Below are 23,879 nucleotides of genomic sequence, written 5' to 3' on the forward strand. Positions count from 1 at the left end.
CAATCCTCTCTGACAATCAGGTGAGAGCGAATACTAAGGCCATTCACAACACAGCCCTCTGTAACACCTATAAGAGGGAAATGGATGCCGCAATAACCGCAGCGAACAGATGCCCTGGAGATGAAGCATCAACAAATGATCTTCACAACCACCTGAAGAGCGTTATCATTGATACGGCCACAAACATACCTATCAAGAACTCCGTCGAGCGGAGAAGCGATTTCACAGACGGAAGAAGGAAACCTGGGAGAACAAACAAGTCTGTGAACTCGAAAAGTACAGGAAGCGACCGCAGAAGTTTTACCAACAAGCCAGCAGGATGAAGCCTTATACACCTCGATGCTCATCCTGCCGAGACAAAGAGGGAAATCTGATTTCTGACAGAATGGGCATATTAGAGCGATGGGTTGAGTATTTTCATGAACTGCTCAACGAATAAAATATCGACGAGTTGGAGGTCCCGCCAACTGAAGAGGACGGATAAATGGTGCCACTATGAAGCATAGAAGAAACAGCCCGTGAAATTCATTGCATTAAAAACCATAAGTCGAAAGACGCCGACTTTAAAGGCGCCTATGACAGCGTAGCCAGGGTAAAACTGTACACCGCCATGACAGAATTCGGTATCCGGAGGAGATTAATAAAACTAACTATGATCAATGTGCGAGGCCAGATAAAACCAGCAGGTTCACTCTCAAGACCATTCAACTTCAACAACGGTTCACCCAACTACTGGCCTACGCTGACGATGTTGACATTGTGGAAAGAACAACCCGAGATGTACAGTCTACCTTCATCTAGATCGAGCAGGCGGTGTGAGATCTTGGGCTTCACATAAATGAAGGCAAGACGAAGTACATGACCGCAACGCCAGCGCCAAAAAGCAAAGAACGAACAGCATCGAATCGCACTGGTCAAACGAAAACAATACAGATAGGAGACTACAACTTTGGGGCCGTTGAAAATTTCTTCTATTTAGGGTTGAAAATCACAATAGATAAAAGCTATGATGATGAAATCCGCGCACGATTGTTGGCAGCCAACAGAGCCTAGTTCAGCTTACAAAAACTGTTCCGCTCGAAACGTCTCACCATAGAGTCAAAGCTCTTACTGTACAAGACTATGATCTTGCCAGTCCTTATGCATTCCTCGGAAACGTGGGTTCTTAGCAAAAAAAGTTGCGAACTGTTGCCGCGTTGGAGAGATGAATCCTTCGACTCCAAAAGAGAGAGAGATGAATCCTTCGATTCCAAAAGGGGCCAAAATAATCTGGCTCTACAGGTTGCGGTAGGCGGGTCAGTTAATCTGTATTGATGAGAATGATCCAACCTGAAAAGTCTATAAAGGCGATATCTATGTTAAAAAAGGAAGACGAGGTAGACCCTGCCTGAGATGAGGCGATGACGTAGGTCAGGACGCCAGACAGTTTTTAGGGATATCGAATTGGTAGACCTCGGCGCAAAACCGGGATGTCTGGGGTTCCTTATTAAATCGGGCCAAGACCGGATGCTGGTTATTGCGCCGTTGATGATGATGATGACGGAATATTGTGTGTAAAGATGAGATAAAAGGTTCACCGAAAATAAGGAGGATAAGGTACACCAATAAGTGTTAAAAAGTTTCCAAGGTGGTATCTTATATCGGGAGATAATACCATACTGTTGGGCAGCTCGGATTTAACTACGGGAAGAGGCAGCTAATGTTGGAAAGTAAAACGGGTAGTGTGAACCCTAAAACCATTGATATTGACATTTTCACAGCACTACTTCACGGAAACCTAGAAGTATTCCTAAGTCCCTTCTAGAAAGTGGTGCAGCTTTAAGTTACATATCAAGAGCATAGGAAAGCAAACGTCTAATTTTTTTTCTTCCTGAGATGAATAAAATGGATTTTTTCAGAAGAATTTATGCGGTTAAACTGCTTTATCGCAATTTCAAAAGTAAGTCCCCCGTTTGTGAGCTAAGAATTGACCTTTTGTTACTCCTCTTTGTTTTTGTTATGGACATTGATTTTGATTGATACCGGAAATCTAACGTCTAGCGCCGTAAACTCTGCTTTACGCTCAGCGTGCAAACAGCAGAAGGCAACCGATGATCCAACTCAGCGAGTGCATAATACCTCTAGTAACTATGAAGGTGCTGCGGGAAATATGTGGCAAGATCGATGAAAGCAAGGTCCCAGCTTTGGATGGCATCGCCAACATAGTAGCTTTAACACTTTTAGCTAATACCTTCAAGGCGTGCCTGACAGAAGGAATATTCTCTGCTCAGTGGAACAAGCAAAAGTTATTGTAGCTTCTTAAATACAGCAATTCACCCCACCTGTCTGTTGGATATAATGGGGAAGACGATGGTAGCACCACCATCAAGCGCCAGAAGGGTTTGGATGGTTGGCATTGGATGTCAAAATTCATTCAACTCTGCTAGCTAGAACCGGCTTTGGTTGACATAAGTGTTCCTGAATATTTTGCGAGTTTGGTTGAAAATCACCTTTCAGAGAGCATTCTCTGGTATTCAACGGATGAGGGCCCCAAAAAGTACATCGTCACAATGGAAGTATCACAGTACTTGGTACGGGTCCGCTACTGTGGAATGTCATGTATGATGGAGTGCTTGCTCTTCCCGTCCCAGAAGAGGTTACGATTGTCGGCTTTGCAGATGACCTGGCTGCACTTGTTACAGCAAAGCACCCAGAGGATGTGCAGGTCTAGGGAACGGACACGGTAAGAGCGGTAAAGTCTTGGATGGAAAAGGCCGGGCTGACCAGTTTGGAAGTTGGGGGTGATGTTTGATACCGACCTGAAGCAGTACTGGTGGTAGCGGGCATGATCCCAGACAAAAGAGATGAGTGTGTTGTACCATATCACACATCAAAGAATAGAACGCAAGAATGCGGCCAGGTTAGAGTCGAACAATCTCTGTGATCGAAGATGAGACGAGTCTATAAAAGGGTACACAGATTCATTTCAAACATTAGGATGTGGCTTAAGCGAAGACATGTGGAGACTAACTTACTCAGTCTCTCACGCTTTGGCTTGGATGATTCAGACATACCGGAGGACCCAGACCGCATGCTTCACTGCCTAAGGTTGGCAATGGAGATGAGAAATGTGATCTAAGCGCTGCGCAGGAGCGTAATCTCGGAAAATATTGTCGCGAGGATGCTGAGGTTGCAGGGAAAACGGCTTATGGTTTTCCTCGCAAAATACAGCAGGAATTGCTGAAGAAAGAAAGAAGGATGAAAGTAGAAAGAAACGGAAAGACGGGTACATAAAGGCAAACCCACTCTGCGAAGCAATACCTAAATGATGGTCCCGCGGGGCTGAGACTGGAGAAACGTTTTTAGTGGGTACGAATTCCACAGGCGCTCGCTCTAAGCCCGACACTCGCGTGCAGGAGCTGGAGCAGATTTAGTGTATTATGAAATTGCTTTCAGCGCTGTGGTCGACGTATCAACAAATATCTCAAATCCAAAATTGACTGCAGTGCCATCTGCCCAGCTGCCCTTTATAATTCTGAGTACTTACCGATTATGAAAGTCGATGTACGTTGCCTCGCGTTATTGGAGAAAAACATGTTAGGGCACCAACCGTGAAAAAATTGCAAGAGAAACGCCGAGGTTTAATTGAAGGCTGCACTAATCAGTAGGCGAATCGACAGCAGAAAATAGTTAAATCGTCTGCCTATAAAAGGCTAGGACACGTAGACAAGAGAGGAAGATCATTCATAGAAAATGAAAACAGAAATGAGTCGAAGATGAAGCCGTCAGGAACCCCTGATGAAGGAAGAATTAAGACGAGATGCAAATTCGACAGGTTTCGGGAGTGCAGCCATTTACAATATATAACCCAAAAGAATTGCTAAAAAATCCCTTTTTTAGGCTATAACGGTGACTGAACCCTTTAATATTGCTTGACACTTGCATATTACGACCGCGGCGAAGGACAGTGTAAACTTGAAAGAGCTCTCCATTGTGCAATTTAAAGTCGAGCCAACTTTTAGATATGTAGATGATCATACATTGCAAATGCTTAGATAATCTAAGATCTGGTAGCTTGTTTTCGAGGCCGCTCACATTTTGACAGGCCTTCAAGCTCACGGTAAAGACGGAAAGAAGCAGGACACGTTCGCTGTACTGTGCCGTCCATGTTTTTCAGAAGAATAGCAGACGATTATGATTGTCCCACATATCTTTTGTGAGGAAAGCGCTAAAGGTAGGTAATATTTCTCTGATCCTGATGAAAGGTTTTCAGATTATCAGTTTGATTTCTGCAAACTATAGAATTGGTTACCAGCTTGGCTGAAGATGCCTGGATGTGAAAAAAGATGTTGCGCTGTACTGACGTGAATGGAAACTCACGAAGTAGTAAACCAATATTCATCATCACCAAGTTCTATTAAACGAAATTAGGTTTAGCATTGGGAATTATAATACATCTTCTACTCTCGAGTCGGCCAATGTGTGAGAGTGATGATAGGCATAAGACCAAATTTTAAGTAGTTCCTACAGTTTACTTGCGAAACGTCCAACGACAGTATATGCCAGACAAAAACGGGGCGAACGCAAAAGGTCCATGGAATACCTTTAGGTTGCCCAGCCTTGACGGCAGGAGGCAAAAAGGAGTTAACTTTCTAAATCAGACAAATTTTTTTAGGTCCCTGGAATAGAGACACCAAATAATAACTAAAGCGAAGGATATAAAAGTGGGGGCGCCCAATTTTCATTCCAGGTTCGGTTTTTCTCTCTACGGCCCTGACAACCACTCCTTATTTCTATATTCTGTAGCGTCATAGTATAAGATGCTGGAACATATCGATACCTTTTGCATTAGGGTCTACGCCCAGCACCCCTAGGTGAACTAAGATTTCGGATACGCGGGGCTTATTTTTCCTGTGCATTTAATTCGAATTTATCATCAAGAGGACCCCATAATAATCTCTTTTCGCTGAGTCAATGATGGGAATAAGTAGCCCTCCTTGAAAACTAAAAGACTTGGAAATCGATAAATACATGAAAATTTTTAATTGCCATATTATTAAATATTGAATTGAAAGGAAGCTCAAGAAAAGCATACTTTTCTATTTAGCCTTTATGTTCTGGTTCTGTTCTGATTTTAGTTGTTTTCCTCATAGGTTGCATATTCTAGAATTAGGGGAATTCCCCTTCTTACGTGACTCATTGTGCTGTAAATATGTATATGTTTGAAAAAAAAATGAAAAAAAACTAGGAAAAATCTAACAAAGTAGCCAAAAACTGAAGAAGAAAAAAGGATTCTCTTACATTACAACTCAACTACATACTCTAACTCCAAACATCAATGCTAAATCCATGAATATTTTACATAAACCAAGAACAGCGGCAAGTTTAGCGATTTTCTAAATCATTTCTCTTTCCAGCTTTTTTCAAAAGGAAGGACTTTGCAAATGTGTATTTTGTGTGAGTCTCTCTTCATATATAATGTGGCAAAATGGGTGAATCACTATATTTTTTCAAAACTGTTTTTATTCAAACTTACCACCACGAAACCAATGCCCTCCTACGTATTGATATTGGTAGATACGTTATATATAACATACACACATATAATACAAAAAATTTGCCATTTTACTGCATTTTTAATGGATAAACTTTCTGTTTTTAAGTAGCATTTATAGTTTTTGGAGACGTACAGATACATACGTCCCTGTTTGCTATTCTTGAGTGTGTTTTTCAGTTTTCTTTCAGTTTATTTACTTTCTTATTTTGCGGATTTTGTTTACTTGAGAAATTCCAATTAAATTAGGGAAAATACTGAGGGAAAACAGCAACAATTTAGAAACTTTTGGAATTTATTTTGCAGCCCCCACGAAGTGGATTCACTGGAAAAGAAAATTCGCTTTCCACAAAAGTATAATATATGAGCTCCCACGCTAGACAGTAGTTTGTGGCGAAGAGAATCTGATTCACGGATATAAACTCATTTCCGCTCTCTAGATTCTGACTTTCAGAATGAAAATATTTTTCGAACTCTTAAAATTTAAAAAGCAAGCAATGCCTTTATTAGTGCAAAATGCAGTTCCAATTTAAAATTATTCCCAAGTTTTGAAACGACATGCACAGTGAAGTAGAATGAAATTGGAACAACTCAGCAACGGCCCCATTATATTCCCTCTCCAATTGGTCGCACATTTCAAATCCACCCACGACTGCGAGCAACCAAGTTTCGGATTTTTGAGGTCTAACTAGATTTATACCCTCTCATGGGGAAATCTGCAGAAGACGTGCTCGCCACTTAGTCCTTGCGACGCAATTATCCAGAAACAAAGAAAATTTTCATGGCGAGAGAAACTGGAAACTGCATCTGCGACCCTATTAACTAAATCGTCAGAAAGCGGAAGAAGAAGGATCGGTAGAAGGAAACTTTACCCACTTTAGAAGGGGGGACTACAGGCTAAATCCTGTCTATCAGAACCTTCCATTTTGCCTCTTCCAAGAATGTGGGAAATTAAACTAGTGATATGGACGCAGCCAGCGTATTACCTGTATCTAAAAATGAATTCATGCAGATTGGGTACCGGCGACCTGGAAACGTTCCCAGCCAGGGCCTAAAGAAAACACTGCTAATAAAGTCAAAGCTGTTTGGGAAGGAGACCATGGGCGTTACTGCACCATGAAGTATGGGATGTCCGGAAAACCGGACGAAAGGAAGGGGAACCTGAGGCCTACGCAGGAAGCAACAGACTCTTAGGTCAGCGGTAACACGCGTAAGAAGCCTACAAATGACACATCTTTGATGTGCCCCCTAGAACGGTATACTTCTACGCTTTTCAAGGGAGCTAGGCCCGGTGTGTTGTGAGTTGATCAAATTAGTAAGAGACATTTCAATTAAGCTGGTTCCTCCCGTAGAAATAAAAATTCGGGCGGGAAAGAAGAGGACGAATACGTAATGCACGTAATGCTTCCGGCCGCTGCATTGGGAACGATAACGATGGCAAACTGTCAGAGAGAGAGAGAGAGAATTCACCGTCCCGCGACAGTGCCTGTGAAAATAAACGTTGGATCCTGGTTAATAATTAAGGTGTACGTAATGAGCTCCTCCAGCTGGAGTGAGTAGATGACGCTGACTTAATGCGGCTTCGGCAGGCAATCCCAGCTATTAACATTAGCGGCCGGTGCACTTGCTAAGTAGGACAGATTATGTTGAATAACTTGTCCTCGAAGGAAGACGAAGGATATAATTCTTATGCTAGTTGACCAAACCTTGGCACTGATTTCAGACACTGCAGGGTAATGTTTATTAATGCCAAAAAGTATTAATTTATAGATGTGGAAATTCGAACCCAAGCAAAAGAATCTGAGGGTACTCGGAGACAACCATAGTATGATGCTACTATCCTAGTAAGATTGAAATTCGATCGAGAGAGGAAATTCCAATATCTTTAGCGCACTTCCCCACAATGGATTTGCGGGTGGACGATAGAGCACACATTGACAGGACTCCCGCATAAGGGTTCGTACTTGCGAAGAGACTGTAACCTAAGCCATACTTACTTGAACCGTCTTCTACACCTTTAACGGAGGAAATGGAAGGAAAGAAATTAGCAAGATGAACGCAATTAGCTCTAAACCAGTATGTGGAAACTGATCCCTCCTGACCGGACACTATGAACTAGAGAAGGCGCTAAATCAAAAACAGGCGTCTCTTCACGCCCAGACCCTTTATGGATGGGGATATGGGCAATACTGCACCATGAAGTGCGGCTATTCTCAGCAACCGATTTTGAGTCAACCGTACCGTTGACAGCAGAGTGTAAGGGAAAGCTGGTGACATGCAAACTGTGGTATGTGGCTTCTAACTATTTTCTATTACATATAAGGCTACAGACATGTAGAAAAAACAGAAAGGGTGGTCAAATTAACCCGAAGCTCTTTTTCCCTATAGTTGGCTCTATTGGCTCTTCGGTGCAATTCCATATCGATGGCAAATGTCCTCATTTCGGATGTGATATGCCACGGGTCCGATACAGCATTTTCGTCTCCATTGCCACGAGGAGTCGTTCATTGTCTTTTATACCCACCTAGCACTTAGAATCAAATCGGGCAATGGGGTGAACGACTCTGCGGTAAATTTGAGACGTTCGTTGATGAGTCGATCATTAAATTGCTCAGTTTTCGGCACGTCGCTATCACTGACGGTGATACTTCCTTTTTCATTGAGGTCGCACCAGTTCCTCTGGTAACCCCGCCGAGCTCATACTGGACGCAGCAAACTCTCCGGTCAGTTCTCTACCCTGCACTAGTCAAGCTTTCACACACGTGGACGAGAACCAGTTTGTTCGGAGAAATATCGATGAAGCTGGGTTCCCCCGATTAAAATATCAACACGAAGGTGGGTAAGAAAGTGATAGATGCGCAAGCAATAGCCTTACTTCTGACTGCTGCCGCCAGAGTTCATTCGAAATTGAAACAAGCTTAAGGACCGGATTATGGCTTTTCAGAAAAATGAGGAAAACCGTTTTCCTATCAGGTAAAAATTTAAATGGAAATATAGAGGCTGGACGGGATAATATACGAAATCTTACTGTCAGATCACCATTACTTAAAATTTTGTCTGATTATTCTGGGAGAGCAGATTGTAATATCGTAATCCTAATCCTAAGAAAACGGTCTGTGTAAAGTTCAATGAGCTCCGTTGATAATATAAGCCCAAACGGTTACTCACACGCTTAGAAAAGGCTTCTCCTTTCACCCTGATGAATTCAAGAACTATAGACACTATGGGAATCAACCACATAACTTCTAAATCGTAAAAAGCAAGAAGAATGAAGGCTCTTTAAACTTCAGGAATTTCCAGCGTAAATATGAAAGATTTGTAAGAAGCTCGAAGTGAGGTTCCTTCAGAACCTACTGTGAAAACTAGGAAGGAAAGAAGACTAAGTTGCGCTGTCTTTGAAAATCGGATGGTACTTTCCTAACTTAGCTGATGTATTTTATGCATTACATCCACTAACGGAAATCTTACGATATATAAACAAACTTGTAGTAATTCATTGGACGGGGGCGCTGAGTGCAAGGAACAAATAAGGTCTGCTTGTTCAAAGACTATGCCTTTCCTTCTGGCACAGACACACTTTGTAAATTATTTGACCGTTGAAAGCCGGCATGTGCCTCAGAATGCTGTGCTGGGTGGCATGATACAAAAGCCTACAAAAGGCAATCTGGTATCAGACCCAACTCGCACCTCGACATATTGATTGTGCATCTTTAAAAAGGTTGAGCTGGGATTCTTTGGGCTGGAAAACAAAGTTTTCATGTCATACCTATTAGTAAAAAAAGCTGTGTGAAGGTCACACTGAAAATGAAGCAAAGGAACACGATTTGGAACGTGATTTTAATTCTTGACTTTCGACTGACGTTTGCTGTATTCCGTAACCTGTGAAATCTTACCAAAATGGAGCATAGGCTAATGCTGTGAAGACCCTCGCCCCATTAAAACCCTCAAAGCCGCAAACAACGTTCAATATTTCGTTACCATTGTATTATGTGTATATTGTGGTGTAGCTTTGGATGGACCATACCTGATTGGCATTGATTCGGCTCTGAGACATCATAAGGGCTTGCGCCAACCCTTAATCCCTCACGGCTTAGATTAATTAGTGGCTATACACCCTAACATTGATAGCGGCTTTAAGTGGGGACCCAAATATCTTGGATATGAACAAGCTTTAAAATACAGGAAGTACAACTAATGGCGAGCTGAAATCGATGAAAGAGAAAAATCCCTTCGAAAAAAATTGAAAAATTCTGAGACCACCGAGCGCAATTTCACACCGAAGTGTCAACGAATACAAACCTCAAATGCCACTGAATATGGAAGAAAACTTTATTACAGAAGAAGGAAACTTCCAGAGTAACTTTTTAAATTGGTCGAGATGCTGGAGAACGGAAAAAGACGTTCCATCCATCAACCGATGAAGGATGCAATTGAGAAGATTAGACCTCTATACAAAATAGCGACGATTGAATTTCATCATGAATAGACCAAGGAAGCGGACCGAAAAAATAACTCCTTGCCAATCACACAGATAGAATTTAGCCGAGGAGAGACAAGGGACACCGCGAATGAAGGTTCAGATCTGAAACGTAAGCAGACATTGACAACGAGGCTGAAAACGTAAAATACAGTTCGACGAACAAACGTCAACCAGAAATAGGAGGACGGTAAAGAAACAGAATGGACAAAAATGGCCGAGAAATGAATGCCAATGAAAAATTAAAACCGAAGCCCCACACTATTTTGATAAAAACAAAGGGCAAAAAGTCGTATGCGACCATAGAGTGCAGCGTTTAACTGACCCGATATTGGCAGAACTCGCCAAAGTAGTGTCCCAAATTTGAAGGACTCGAAATGGGGACCGGTTTCTCCAGCTCAGCGAAACGGGGAAAAATCAGCTGAGTTCAGAATAAACATCGGGGCATGCCAGTAGATGTTAGAAACCTAACCCACCAAGATACTCTAGGCTAGACAGATATTGATTAGATTATCGCAAAGGAAGACATAGTCGCGTCGATTCGGTTATAAGTCGAAATCGGGGATGCAATATCTTAAAAGATACGAGTAATATGTTTACGAAAAGTGTACGGCGTCATGCAAACTACGGTACTTTTCCATTCAGAAAAAAATGCGAAGAAGCTTTAGGAACTAGGAAGGATAAAAGTAGGTTGCATTGTTTGCTGAATCCGAATGTAGGAGATGAATGGAAAGTTCTCCACAACGTAGCTTCAGACGCACGCACTAGATTCCACTAATTATCAGCGATGATTTCAACGTATCGGGTGGAGTATCGGGCATACGAACGTTCGAGGTTGTAGGCTACTCGAAATGTTTGTATCAAGGAAAATAGGAAATGTGAATACAAGTGAATCAGACGCATGTTGAATAATCGGCGTGGGTCCTCTTTTTGACACCAACCTCAGCAGCTATTCCCTTGTCTCTAAGACGAGGTAGTGGGTTAGCGAAAAAGTTACGTACAGGGATCACCACGCTGTAATGTCCAAAATCAAAGAGTGGAAAAAGGCGTTCAATTCCAAACTGACAGGCCCAAAATGGAAGGCAAAAATCCGTTTGTTTTGATGATGAATTCCACCAGCATGAATCAGGGATCAATGGAAAAGATATCCGAAAAAATGATTTAGGCTGTTATCAACGCCTCTGATACAGCAGTGCCGTGAAGAACGCTCAGCAGGAGAGGCTCGTCGAGACGAAGAATAAGAAGAATAAATTAAAGAAACTAAGAAAAACATGGTTGCATGTCCGAAGAATCGTTCAACGATCGAGAGGAAGACTAGACTTCCAAGAATATCTCTCTACGTTTAGACAATTGAATTGTGACCTGCAGAAAGAGATCGAAGAAAGTAAAAGCTGAAGCCTTAACAACTTCTGCAACTAACCTAAGAGTTCTGATATCTAAAATAAAGTTAAAGAAGATATCTATCTACTGTAGACACCGATAATGCAGAAATCAATAGGGAAGATCCTGTTCAAATCATTAGTTGCCGCTCCTACATGGGCCGAAGCATTAACAACTAAGGAAATCAGAAAAAGTATATTGAGGTCGTACAGAATATGTACATCTAAGATGATTAGTGGCTTCCAGACTATCTCCGATGATGCGGCGTTAGTCATAGCCAGTTGACATTTTGGATGAAGATATATTACTAATCTGCGCCAGGAAAAGAACAACCAAAGACGATGGAAAAGTTATTAATACCGAAAAAAGTATAACAAGAAGATCCAATCAAATATGAGCTAATTCCAATTTCGATAGGTGGGATAATCGTCGTCGTGGAGACTGTAGTTACCACTTAGTGGTGGTCTATACTAAATGTAGGTTAAGCATACATACGTCGTAGTGGATACAAGGTCTATCAAACACTTTTATTGCAATTAAGGGACATTGTCTTTAAATTGTAAAGCACAATTCTAAAGCTTTTCATTCACTTCGGTTCGTTTTCGGTTGTGTTTAGGTAGCTGCCGACAAGTGAAAGTAAAACCAGTTCGTATCGTGGGAGCTTTTAGCACTATACGGACTGAATTAGGTGTCAAATAGATATTGAATCCAAACCGAAATACCGTTCCATATCTATTGGTAGCGGCCAAAACTCCACCAAAAAGGAAATGGAGTCAAAACGAACTGAACCGAATGGAACCGTACACACGTGAAACGAGCCTAACTATTGAATTCGAAAGGAGCTCTGCTTGCGCTGTTGACATGACTACAACCACTCTGAAAACCATACAAAGAGGTCAAGCACAAATAACCCGACCGAAAACATGCCATAGGTGAAGATAGATTGACTGATATGTTTTAGGAGGCAAATATGTCAAAGATACCGTTCAAGACAAATCAAAAAAATGTGAAACGCGTTGAGAAGAAAGTCAACTAATCGAGGATTGTGTTGCGCACCTCATTAAGAAAAGGTAGCGTAAACCTCTTATAAAAATTTAAAAGGATAGGATAAGTTCCATTTTGAAAAAGCTATACAAGTAACAATTACAAAAGAAAGTTGAATCAGAATTCAAAGCAGTATTCTGGTACATCGAAGCCCTATATGGATACTTCGGAAGGATCTTTGCATCAATGAATCTATCTTTAATCACCCAATTGCTTCTAGCAGCAATGAATTATGGATTCGACGCACACACGTAGAAATTCTATGAAGATAGATTTAATAATTTGGAATGGCTTCATTGCATTATTAACCGTTCGACATATTACAATGCAACCAATTCATAATTGTAATGCCAATAATTCCCTTTATCTTGAATACCGAAAATGTAATTTCGAGAAGGCCTCATTAGGGGTGCATAGTCAAAAGTGGTGGAAGGTTGCCCGCAAACTTGTAATTATGCAATTATTGACTGTGGGGAATACAAAATTATCCAACCATGAACTGCAGGTAACTATTTGCCATTTGCATATTCAATAAATATTGTGTGAAATGCGATACTTGTTCGATTAACTTGTTAGTGCATTAGTTTAATGGAGATGATAATTAATTCAAGAGCTATTTGTCCGAATGCCCGGCCTTTTGTAAAATAAACAAACCAATTTGTAATAAATTTATATTCGTATCCGTCATGCCCGATAGGAATTGGTACGAGGTAGGAATGTGGATATGGTTTTGTGGTCCATGGGAGTTCCCATTTGCTGTAATTTTGCAAATTACGTAGAGGATCCCTTCATTAACTGAAAATTACGAATAGAGAAAGACTCCCAAGCGATTATTTTCCGAACTTTGGGTTCAAGCCAAAGCAATAGAAAAAGAAGTGGGGAACAGGAAGATTAGCGCGACTTTGTGGGTTTTTATGTAAGAATATATGGGTACGCGATGGTTGAAACCACAACAGGTGTGATCGTTCGATTATTCCCGTCAACCTCACATTGGTATTTCATGTCTCAGAGTCACACACACAGAGTTAAGAATTCAAAGAGGAAAATCTCAACTATTACAACTTTGTTCATAATAATGGGATTTGCACCAAACTTTTCAGTCTGATGTTCCAGGCCTGAAAAATATCGGTTGGGTAGTTTCTAACAAAGGGCCGGTGAAATAAGAAATCCTCTTCTAGTACCCACTCTCGCCTCCTTTACATTCGATGCCGAAACTAAGACGCACTTCGGAAATTACTAAAAAATTTAAACTTTTCTGTTCTATATGTGGGAAACTAACCAAAACGTTCCACTGAATTTCGTTTCAAAAAGTATAACCGTTTCTGATCCAATTACGTGTGACGGAAAGCTAGCCGCATAGACAGACAAACAGTGAGACATGCGGACAGTCAAAGATGCGAATGGACAGATAAATTTAGATTTAGATTTGTGTCTGTGTGACCTATATCGGATCTCCAATCATGCGTCACCAATGTTGGCAAGTAGGGGCATACCTATTGATCTGTAAATATCAGGATTCGATATCGGACAATTTTGCCACCATTGCATCTAATACTACAAGTTTTTCAGATTTGCAGAAGGAGGTATTCAAGGCGAAGTAGCACCATACCTGAAAGAGCGATCTGGAAGGCAAAAACGATAATAACATCCACCACAACTAGGACTAGGAGAAAGATCTATTCAGCAGAAATAAAATATAAAGTACAGGAAAGGCCAATGAATGCCAAAGATGAAGGATCATATAAAAGGAGTAATCTGTCCATCGGTCATGGCGAAGAGAGTCGTAATCAAAAGCAATTATCCTTCACAAAAATAGTTAAGCTGTCCGAGTTTATTAACGACTAGCACCATCTGCACTACGCCATAAATAATATGGTCAGAACTATTAGAGTCTTCTAGAATAAATCACAAGAAGAAGATGGAAATTCAAAAGAGAAGTTGAAACTTACTGCCCTAGCAGTATCCAGTGTCATCGATCTGCCCAAAAAAAAAAAGAATGCAGAAAAAAGCTGGGGATCCCCTCGGAAACCTGTAGGCAGTTAAAAGGGTAAAGGCACACTAGCAGTTTTGAAAAACGAAAATAAAAGTACATAAGGGAGAAAACATGTGTCCTAAGCCCGAAAATCGGCAATTGAAACGAAATTCAAGGGTGACGACTAATGCCATCAATAACAAAAAGTCGAAGAATAAGTGTAAAAATTAGCCCAGATGCGATTGTTACCTCCAGCAAGGGCATTTTGTCATACGCAGAAATATTGGAAACGGGGGGATGTCACAGTAAGGATTCAAAAACGTGAGGTCTATTTACAGCGCAAGGATCTCGTCTAAGGAACATTACAAAAGCAGCGAAGAAATTGTCGTCAGTCTGAAAATGAATCGGATGCATTGTGTTCCGCTTAAAAGAGCACACTATTAAAGAAGTGCTTGAGGTGCTTCCTATTAGGACACTTCGGAAAGGAATGCCTCAGTGACATTGATCGATCCGATCGATGCGAGGTATAAGGAGAAGGGCGATATTGCCAGATAGTACAATAGGGGCATTAAGTGTCTATTGTGCGAGATAAAGAAGGAATGGGATAGTCGGCATATGTAAACGCAAATGTAAAAGCCTGGGATTAAGGAAGGCGGTGAGTGGAATGAAAAATAAGGTTTATTCAAATGAACCTCAGTCACTGCAGCGTCCCCTAGGATTTACTTGAACAGATCACCTACGAATCTGAAATGGAAATTACTATCACAAGTAAACCATACAGAAACCGTAGCGGCGGGGTATGGATTACAGATTTGACTTCTGAAGGTAACAGCAATTTCGGCAGTCCCCAGAGGCGGGTTGCGGAAAGCCTTCCGGATCTGGACGGCATACCCAATATAGCCCTTGAAGTCGTCGTGAAATTGAGAACGGACATGTTCGCTGAGTTACTCCGAGCATATTTGATGTATTTATAAGCGACAAAAGCTGACCTTGCTGCCTGACGCTGGTAAACTTCCAGGTAAACCATCCTCTTATAGACCCATATGTCTTCTAGACACTGTTGGAAACATTTTAGAGCGCAAAATCTACAATAAGCTGCTCCTGGTTTTTGAAAGCCAAGGGGGAGGGTTTTTGAAAGCCAGATCAACAATTGATCCCGCCAAATGGGTTACTGACTTGGCCAAAACTACAATTCAAAGAAAACTTAGTACTAGAAAATATTGTATGGTGGTGGCCCTGGACGCAAGGAATGCGTTCACTTCGTTCAATTGGACCCGTATACGGGAGTCCCTGGCAACGATGGTCGAGTTCTCAGCTATCTCGCTGCTATTTTTGATAGGCAATTCCAAGAACGGAGGTTCTGCTGCATTAGCGATGATAGACCTAAAGAGTATACTAAGGGTTCCACGGGGCTCTACCCTGGTCCACTCTTGTGGAGCATCATGTACGGCAATGGAATCTTCCAGTTGCGGATAGTGACTCCAGGGCGGTGGGTTGCGCCACGACATAGCACAGGTTCTGGTTGTAAAGCATATTGAAGTAGTTGAAGCATACCTATATGAAGCAATTAGATCTTGGTTAGAGAGCGCTAGACTGCCACTTGTGGAGAAAAAGATGGAAAATCATCAAGTGTACGGGAAATTACGATCGCATTAGAATTGGAAGTGACATCGTGACTTGCAAGACACTAATCAAATGCTTGGGAGTGATAATAAATGCAAAATTCAATTTTAAGCAAGTCGTGAAATACACTTGTTACAAAGCATCCACCACGAGCATGGCTTTAACAAGAATAATTCCGATTCCGATTATAGCGGATGCTGCATGCAGTCTCAGTTATTGAAATATCGCTGTATGTCCTGTGTAGCGTATATAGGCTGAATGCGATCTAGAAAACAACAGTCCTAAGCGTATCTTCTGCTTCCGGGGCCGCTCCAGACAATGTGGCATCCCCTATAGTGGCGTGTCCAGCCCAGCAAATTTTGAAGATTTCTGTCTGTTTACAAATAGGGCGGAGATGTAAATCCTAATAGTAATCGGTAGATAAACAGAGAAGTATGAAGGGGAAGCGTTTGTAGAGCTGCTAGAGTTGTGGACTGCATGATTTCCAGCAAAGAGGATCTGCCAACGATCCAGAAGGGTGCCAAATTTCGGAAGAAACAAGAAGCATATCCGAACCTTCAAGGTAAGTTTAAGATGATTATATCATACAATACCTGTGGTATGAGGAGGAACTTGCCAAAATTTGTCGTAGAATCGGTGATGATAAAGTTTCAATTTGGACGTCAAACCGGAAAGAGCCCTTAAGCTCGCTGCTAAGAGTAGACCCATTTGGATTATCAGCGTATTCGAGGCCTGCATGGCAGAACGCGTTCTTCCCACCCGGTGGAAAAGGTAGAAACTGGTTTTGCTGTCGAAGGCCAATAAGTAACCAGGACAACTATCACACGACGCCCGAGAGCTGCTAGAAAGGGTCATCTATAATTGAGTTATCCTTATCATTGAATAGAGGGATGGTCTATCGGAGTGGTGGTTTAGTTTTCATTAAGTTAATTCAACAATCAAAGCCTTAGACGTGACTTTAAAGCTGGCTCACTACACAATGCCTTGCAATAAATGTTCTGATATGGAAAATTTGAAGGTGAAAAATGCGTTCAGTTCAACGAATTAGGAATGGATAATAACTCATTGGTTAAAACGGAAAGAACGCTTTTGTACGATTTTGGTGAGGAATCCCAGGAACACACCGTCAAGATAGGAGTACCACAGAGTACAGTGCGGAGTCCTCTCCTGTGAAATGTGGCGTACAATCAAGTCCTTGCCCAGTAGCACCATAGAAGCGTACCTGGAGAAGGTACAGTTTGCCCTGGTGGAACACAAGATGAATACGAGAAAAATACTATGAGTATTCACGTTGGTGGCCGCATCATCACTTCAAAGCCGGTTATCAAATGTTAGAAGGTGATGATTGACGCGAAGATCGACTTCAAGGGACCTCTAGACTATGCCTGTGAGAAAGTGGCAATTACAAATGTATCACCATCATGTATGCTACCTAGTATTGAAGGCTCGAGGTACAACATTTGTGCCCGAGGAGGTTGGCTCTACACTATTGTACACAGCACCGACCCTCCAGATCGATTATCATGCAGAAAAGAGTTGTCGAACAGAAGTTTGACTTGAATAGGTATCAGCCATTTTGCTTTGAACTAAAATTATTGAGCTGTTCGAATTTATTGAAGACCATCAGTGTGCTGTACAACAAGTCCCTGAAGGATGAGAAATAATCGCGGGAAGCCCTAAACCTACTCCTAAGACGGTAATGTGCGAATAGAAAAAAGGGCACGAGAAAGGAAGAAGGATCATCTATGTACCCAACAGATGTGAAAAAAAAAGGCATGTCACCCACTTTACGAAAGGGTGCTGAAACCTCTTTGGGTGGAAAAATAGTTGTTTCTAAGACCTTAGCGGCAGCTAAGCGACTGACGTTCAATTGCAGAGAACGTGACGGTTGGAGGAGGTTTCGCCCCAGGTACTATGTTCTACGAAAAAATGCTAAGACTTAAAGGCTGGGGCTGGAAAAGTCTGGAGTAAAACTGGAAAAATCTGGTGTAAAGCCGAAGTCAAGTGCCTCCTCAGAAGCATCTTTACTTAGTGCAGGGATCTAAAGGGGTTTATTATAAGGTACAAATATGCACTGCCTCAGCAGAGCAGTTTAAACTGAACCATTTATAGGAGCTATCGATTGGCAACCTAAAAAGACATATGTTGGACGAAGATGTGGATCATACGGCCACCAGCACGGGCAGCACATAATCTCCTGGACTCTGGGCAGGTCAAGAGAAAGATTTCGCTTGTACGGACATCTGACTAGGGAATGTAATGAATATAGAAATACTGTTAGTTAACCTGACTGATGCAGACGGTGCGAGGAAGAGGATTCAATTGTGTTTGTGTGATGGAACAGAAGGTCTCGATAGTAGGTATCGGAAGCGACAAATGTTCTCAAAAAGGTTAACTGCAATGAAAGAATGAGGTGGGTGCCAATCTTGTGTGTTCTCGTAGATCACAAACGAATCAGAGGTGCAAGTGGCTAAAGCGAATCCTATACAATTGCTGGCATTATTGTGATGGTAGCCTAGATCAAACGGATGAGACATGCGATGACCAAGCAATAGAGGAACATATGAGGCGGCCCTCAGCTGGCTTCATATGGACGAAAATATGCGGTATATACCTCTAAGATGGCTATGTTACTCCAAGCTTTACACCGGCTGAGTTTACAGATATGTTGGACAAGCGAGACTCGGGTGCGAAAGGACGGAGATTAAAAGTCATGGTGAGATCTGCTATCGACTGTAAGGGGTGCAACCTTTTGGAAGCCTTTGCGCAGTTGGATATCATTGCGTCTAATAATTCTCAGATTTATATGTCCGCTTTGCTTATAGACCTGACTTTCATTAGTTCTTCACTGTTTCGCTATATATCCTGGAACATCAGTGGACACTTTACTGAGAGAGATAAGCAGTTAATCGTTTTGACCGGAAGACCAGGCCAAGCGGTTGGGTCAGATTGGCCTGCAAAAGCAACTGGCGAGCTAACATTTAGGGAGGTATGGTTAGCCTATTCCACCGTACTAGGCACACCAAATGAAATAGCTTTTCATATTACGGAGCGCATCTGACTCACCGATGCCAACAAATTATACTTTCCCTAGGAAAAGGCTTGATTGCTGGTGGAACTGTGAACTATCGTATCTTCGGTGGACGTGTTTTTGAGTCAGGTTCCGAAAAAGCGTGTATGCAAGGGAGCTCGAAGAAACCGCAAGCTAGCTATACAGCAAAACAAAAGAGACTTCTATAAATAACTTTACACAAACATAGGCCCACGAGAAAACGCCACCGGGATGATGATTATTAGATACAAAGGTCAAACAGCTCCGAAAATTCCATTTCCGGATCTTCTCCTGGAAGTTCAGAGTTCAAAGTTTAGTCCCTCAGGACCGCAGACATGGCAACAGTTTCCAGAAATCCTTAGACGAAGTACTAATGCCCCGAGTAACACCGAGAATCGCTGCAGAGAGGAAGATAACAAAGATAGACAGGAAGATAACAAAGTATAACTTTATCGAACAAAGCCCTAAGCAGGCTATTAAGTCGAGATAGGACATATTTGTGGAGCTTCTTGTGGTAATTAGAGACCCAAACGAACTATTACTGACTAATAGTCGTAAGTACGAAAGCTATTTTGGTGGTAGTTGTCACGTGCCTATATAGAGGGGGTTGATCCTTCTGGCAAAGACAAGAGAATCCATATCCTTTCTCTGCCAGAAAGTATTACATAACTAAAAATATTACATTTTAAAGTATTTCAAACTGGCTCCATAAAACCAGCAGGTGGTTTCAAGTATCTTTATCTCAAAGCATAAGTTGGCCACTTTTTATCTCTTTACCTCTTTATCTTTCCATTATGAGCCGGAATGAAATCATTTATGTGCGAAAGGAAGCTGTTTTTAAAAAGTACAATTTTCCCTCGGTCTATGTTTAAATATTCTAATTCATTCGTTTGTAAAGAAAACTGAAAAACCACTGAAGAGTTGGAAAAAATATTTGAATCATTCTTTGGAACGAAAAAAAGTATAAAACCATATCAAAGGACGTAATAAAGTAAATACTCACTATTTTCCATGAAAACCTTCGCCTTGTATCCTCCGTAATGATGTGAATAGTCCGACACAAAATGTAATCCCAGATATGATCCGCCCGAGACATATCGTAACAACTTCAATTTCGAGCTCCAGTCGCCACACAGCCTCCGTGGCAAGCTCTCCCGTAGGCGATTTGTGTGGAAAAGGGGATTTCCGCGCGGATAGTCTGGAGTTTGTATTAAAAAATTCGTTCGAGGCTTGTAGATATTGGAAAAGATACTAAGCAAATTTTGATAGTTAGTTTGAGCGAGTTCCATATTAACGTGACCATTGTCATTGTTAGCATTCACACCATTAAAATTATTATTACTGTTCGTATTACTACTCAGTTCGTTATTGTTATTACTATTACTATTAGAATTAGAGTTAACGCTTAGATTAGAGTCATAAGAATTTCGCTTTCGGTATGTTGTTGCACGACGCGATCCATGACGAGAGGATCTCAGGTAAAGTGAGTTTGATGAGGATGCGAGGGATGCTGTGGAGGACGTCAACGATGAGTCCGAACTCTTCATTGAGTTCGTTGAATAATGATTTGCAGTGGGCTCCGTGATTTCGAGATAATCATAGCTGCAGCTGTGGGTTGAACAAAAGGATGGGAATGAATTTTACTCTATCTACGGAAATAAGGATTAAAGCTAGAAAAGGTCCTTACGCCGGTTCATTCTCCAACACGAGTTCTTCAAACTCCAACACTATCCGATATCCACTAGGGGCGGTCACAGTTGTGTAGCAGTTGGCATTGTCCGGATATTGCCTGGGGAACGAGGGACTCCATAATGACGCCCGTGGACGCTCTTTGGTTAACGATATCGTTTTATTACAGTCTTTCGACCAATTTTTCTCCACAGGCTCTGAAATTATTAAATTTCAGTGAATTAATTAATACAACACAATTCTCTCAAAATGATTGCTTATTCCACTGGCCATGAAACGTGGTACCTCACTTACCATCGGCAATAGGACGTTCGCATATGAAGTAATTCCTGGCATTGCAGTCCCTGTCGTTCCACATGTACGTCTCCACCAGGGGAGCGTTCGTTGGCTGAACCCCAGGTGGTACACGAAAGTCCCTTCTCAATTCAATACAATCCTGGCCACTTAATCCATCATCGTTCGGTTGCCGGTTGTAGTGTCCATGCTGTGACCAGCCGGGGAACCAATCTGTGGAGTGCAGGTGATTTAATGAGAAAACAACAGAATTAATTATATGTAAAGTTCGTGAAATTAATCAGAAACTTACTCGTGTATGAAAATGGTAATCCGTCGTTCCAACGGAAATCTCCTTCGTATGTTTTATCTGATGCTCCGACCCAGTAAGCGTAACGGTCCTGGTAGCCAGGGCTGAAGGAATATGAAAACAGTAATAAAATCAGGATAACATGAGGAATCGTTTTAAATTAAATTAAGAGCTAGGAGTCCCGGAGTGTTGTGTATATTGTACAAGTTTTCATTTAAGAGCATTAGGATTTCCTTGGAAGTGCCCTGCAGGCTCGAATGGTTGGCTTTTCTAATTTTCAGCTTAATTACAACTTCCGGAACCATATCTCTATTTGAATTAGAAGTCATTATTTCTCGTAATTTCAAACTCAGTTGGCTTTTACAGAATGTCAGGATCTGGGTAGGAATGGGGTGTGAAATCTTTGAGCGTGTTCAGTTTGAGTTTGCAACTAAATGCTGGAAAAGGTGCATGGATAATGAAAAAACAAAATTTAGGTTCTTTTCCCAATTATTAACAGTAGACTGCCACTGGGATGAAATCAATTAATTAATGTGTACCAGGCAGGGTGAAGAAGGAGTACCCTTAGCATAGGTTAACGCATTTGTCAGCGAACTTTATGTTATGGTCTGTCTTTAAGACTTAATATGCCTCGTACCCACCAAGATGCGTTGATAAATTGATTCAATAGACAAGTGGTCTTCTTCGCCCATCTGATAGCATACTTTATGAAATATTGTTTAAAAAATAGTCTGATAGTTGCTCAACGTGTGCATTAGTGAGATGTACCGTTAGTTAAAAGCTTGCTGAACTATTTGCTTCTTCTACCTTAGATTTATCAAAGATAACTAAATCTAAAATAACAGAAGACAATGCCACAACATTTTTAAAAAAATTTTGCACTCTCCATTCACATGTATGGGGAGCCCCTCCCTTAAAATTAACACAAAATGGCGCCACTGGCTGCATGTAAAGGGAACAACAGATCACACGCTCTTACCAATTTTCGTGACAATCGGTCTAGCCGTTTCCGAATGAATAGAATGTGACAGAAAGACAGACAGAGGTGTACAGAAAGGCGTTCATAAATAAGTACAAATGAAGTTTATGCAACTACATCTGAGTCACTGTCGAGAGGCCCACTGCATGCGAACAATATGAAAATCTGCATAGCGGAGTATGGATCATCATCGCAACGGCGGTATCCGGTTTAGGGCTGCCTTAATAAGGAACTCCAGACAACCCGGTTTTGCGCCGAGGTCCACCAATTCGATATCCCTAAAAGCTGTCTGGCGTCCTGACCTACCCCATCGCTCCATCTCAGGCAGGGTCTGCCTCGTGTTCTTTTTCTACCATAGATATTGCCCTTCCCCGCGGAGCTGGTTTACGGGGAGAACCCAAGACTCCCAAGCGATCCGGTCTTCGACAAGAGATCGGGTCTCACGGAGTCGGGGTTGGTGCGTCTGCTGAGGGACAATCTCCGACGCATCAAAGCGCCACCACCCACTCGACACTCGTCCATACCTGCTTGTTCGCCCAAGGAACTGGACACGTGCACGCACGTGCTGATCAGGACGGATGCCGTCCGGAAGCCGCTGCAGCCTCCATATGAGGGCCCGTACCGCGTTCTCGAGAGGGGAGAACATTTCTTCCAGCTCGAGATCGGTGGTCACAAAAAGGCGGTCTCTTTGGCCAGGCTGAAACCCGTGTGCGCCCCGAAGCAACGTCGTGTCCGCTTTGTGGATTAACGGCGAACGAAGTTCGGGGATCCGTCGCCGAAACCCCCTAGGTTTCGTCTGGGGGCGGAGTGATGTGGCGCGGCAGGATCTGCAGCATTCGAAATTTATTTCGGATGTTGCGGATGCGGACGGGTAGATGGCGCTGAACGTGGAAACTCTCCACTCACGCGTTTTCAGAACGCACCGGGGAAGTGGAGAGCCAGCGGTAAAAAAGTGCCGTTGGTTGGGACAGTAAGGACCGCATGGAAATAAGTCGGTCTCTTCTGTTCCCAACCGCGACACGGAACACTTCGTTTGTTCTTGCTTCTTAAATACTAAAATATAAAAGGCTCCATCGGTCAGTCTCCTAGAAGTGCGGGAAAAGTCTATTACTAAAGTTGTTCGTTATTTTCTTATACCGTTTTTGATATTAAGACTGAATGTACAGAGACTGAATTGGAAGTGTTATTTCATTGATTTGATATTATATCTAGTCATAAATATGTTGACATTTAAAATTTTCATTTACTAAATAGACTTTCCGGGCTGGTTCATTCTCGTCCATACGGATTAAGTGACCCGCCCACCGTAACCTATTGAGCCGGATTTTATCCACAACCGGACGGTCATGGTATCGCTCATAGATTTCATCATTGTGTAGGCTACGAAATCGTCCATCCTCATGTAGGGGGCCAAAAATTCTTGAATAGTGAAAAAACAAAATTTAGGTTTTCTCCCAATCATTAACAGTAGACTACCACTGAGATGAAATCAATTAATTACTGTTTACCAGTAGGGCGGGGAAGGAGATAGCATAGGTTAACGCATT

At 42.0% G+C, this 23,879-nt stretch overlaps 1 protein-coding gene across 7 annotated transcripts in view; it reads right to left on the minus strand.

Moving 5' to 3' along the window:
• The window catches only part of LOC119656894, a 269,184-nt gene that overhangs the window by 70,380 nt on the left and 174,925 nt on the right, over window positions 1-23,879 (minus strand). For 6 of the 7 annotated variants that reach the window (XM_038063571.1, XM_038063569.1, XM_038063567.1 and 3 more), the window contains 5 exons: window positions 21,357-21,457; window positions 21,065-21,277; window positions 20,769-20,967; window positions 20,085-20,689; window positions 5,516-5,536 (listed from right to left, as the gene is read on the minus strand). In XM_038063571.1, coding sequence (XP_037919499.1) covers window positions 5,516-5,536; window positions 20,085-20,689; window positions 20,769-20,967; window positions 21,065-21,277; window positions 21,357-21,457 — 1,139 coding nt within the window. The remainder of the gene's footprint in view (window positions 1-5,515; window positions 5,537-20,084; window positions 20,690-20,768; window positions 20,968-21,064; window positions 21,278-21,356; window positions 21,458-23,879) is intronic. The other variant, XM_038063568.1, reaches the window with a different exon arrangement.

Source organism: Hermetia illucens, chromosome 5 (genome assembly GCF_905115235.1).
Source record: "Hermetia illucens chromosome 5, iHerIll2.2.curated.20191125, whole genome shotgun sequence".
Lineage (NCBI taxonomy): Eukaryota > Metazoa > Arthropoda > Insecta > Diptera > Stratiomyidae > Hermetia > Hermetia illucens.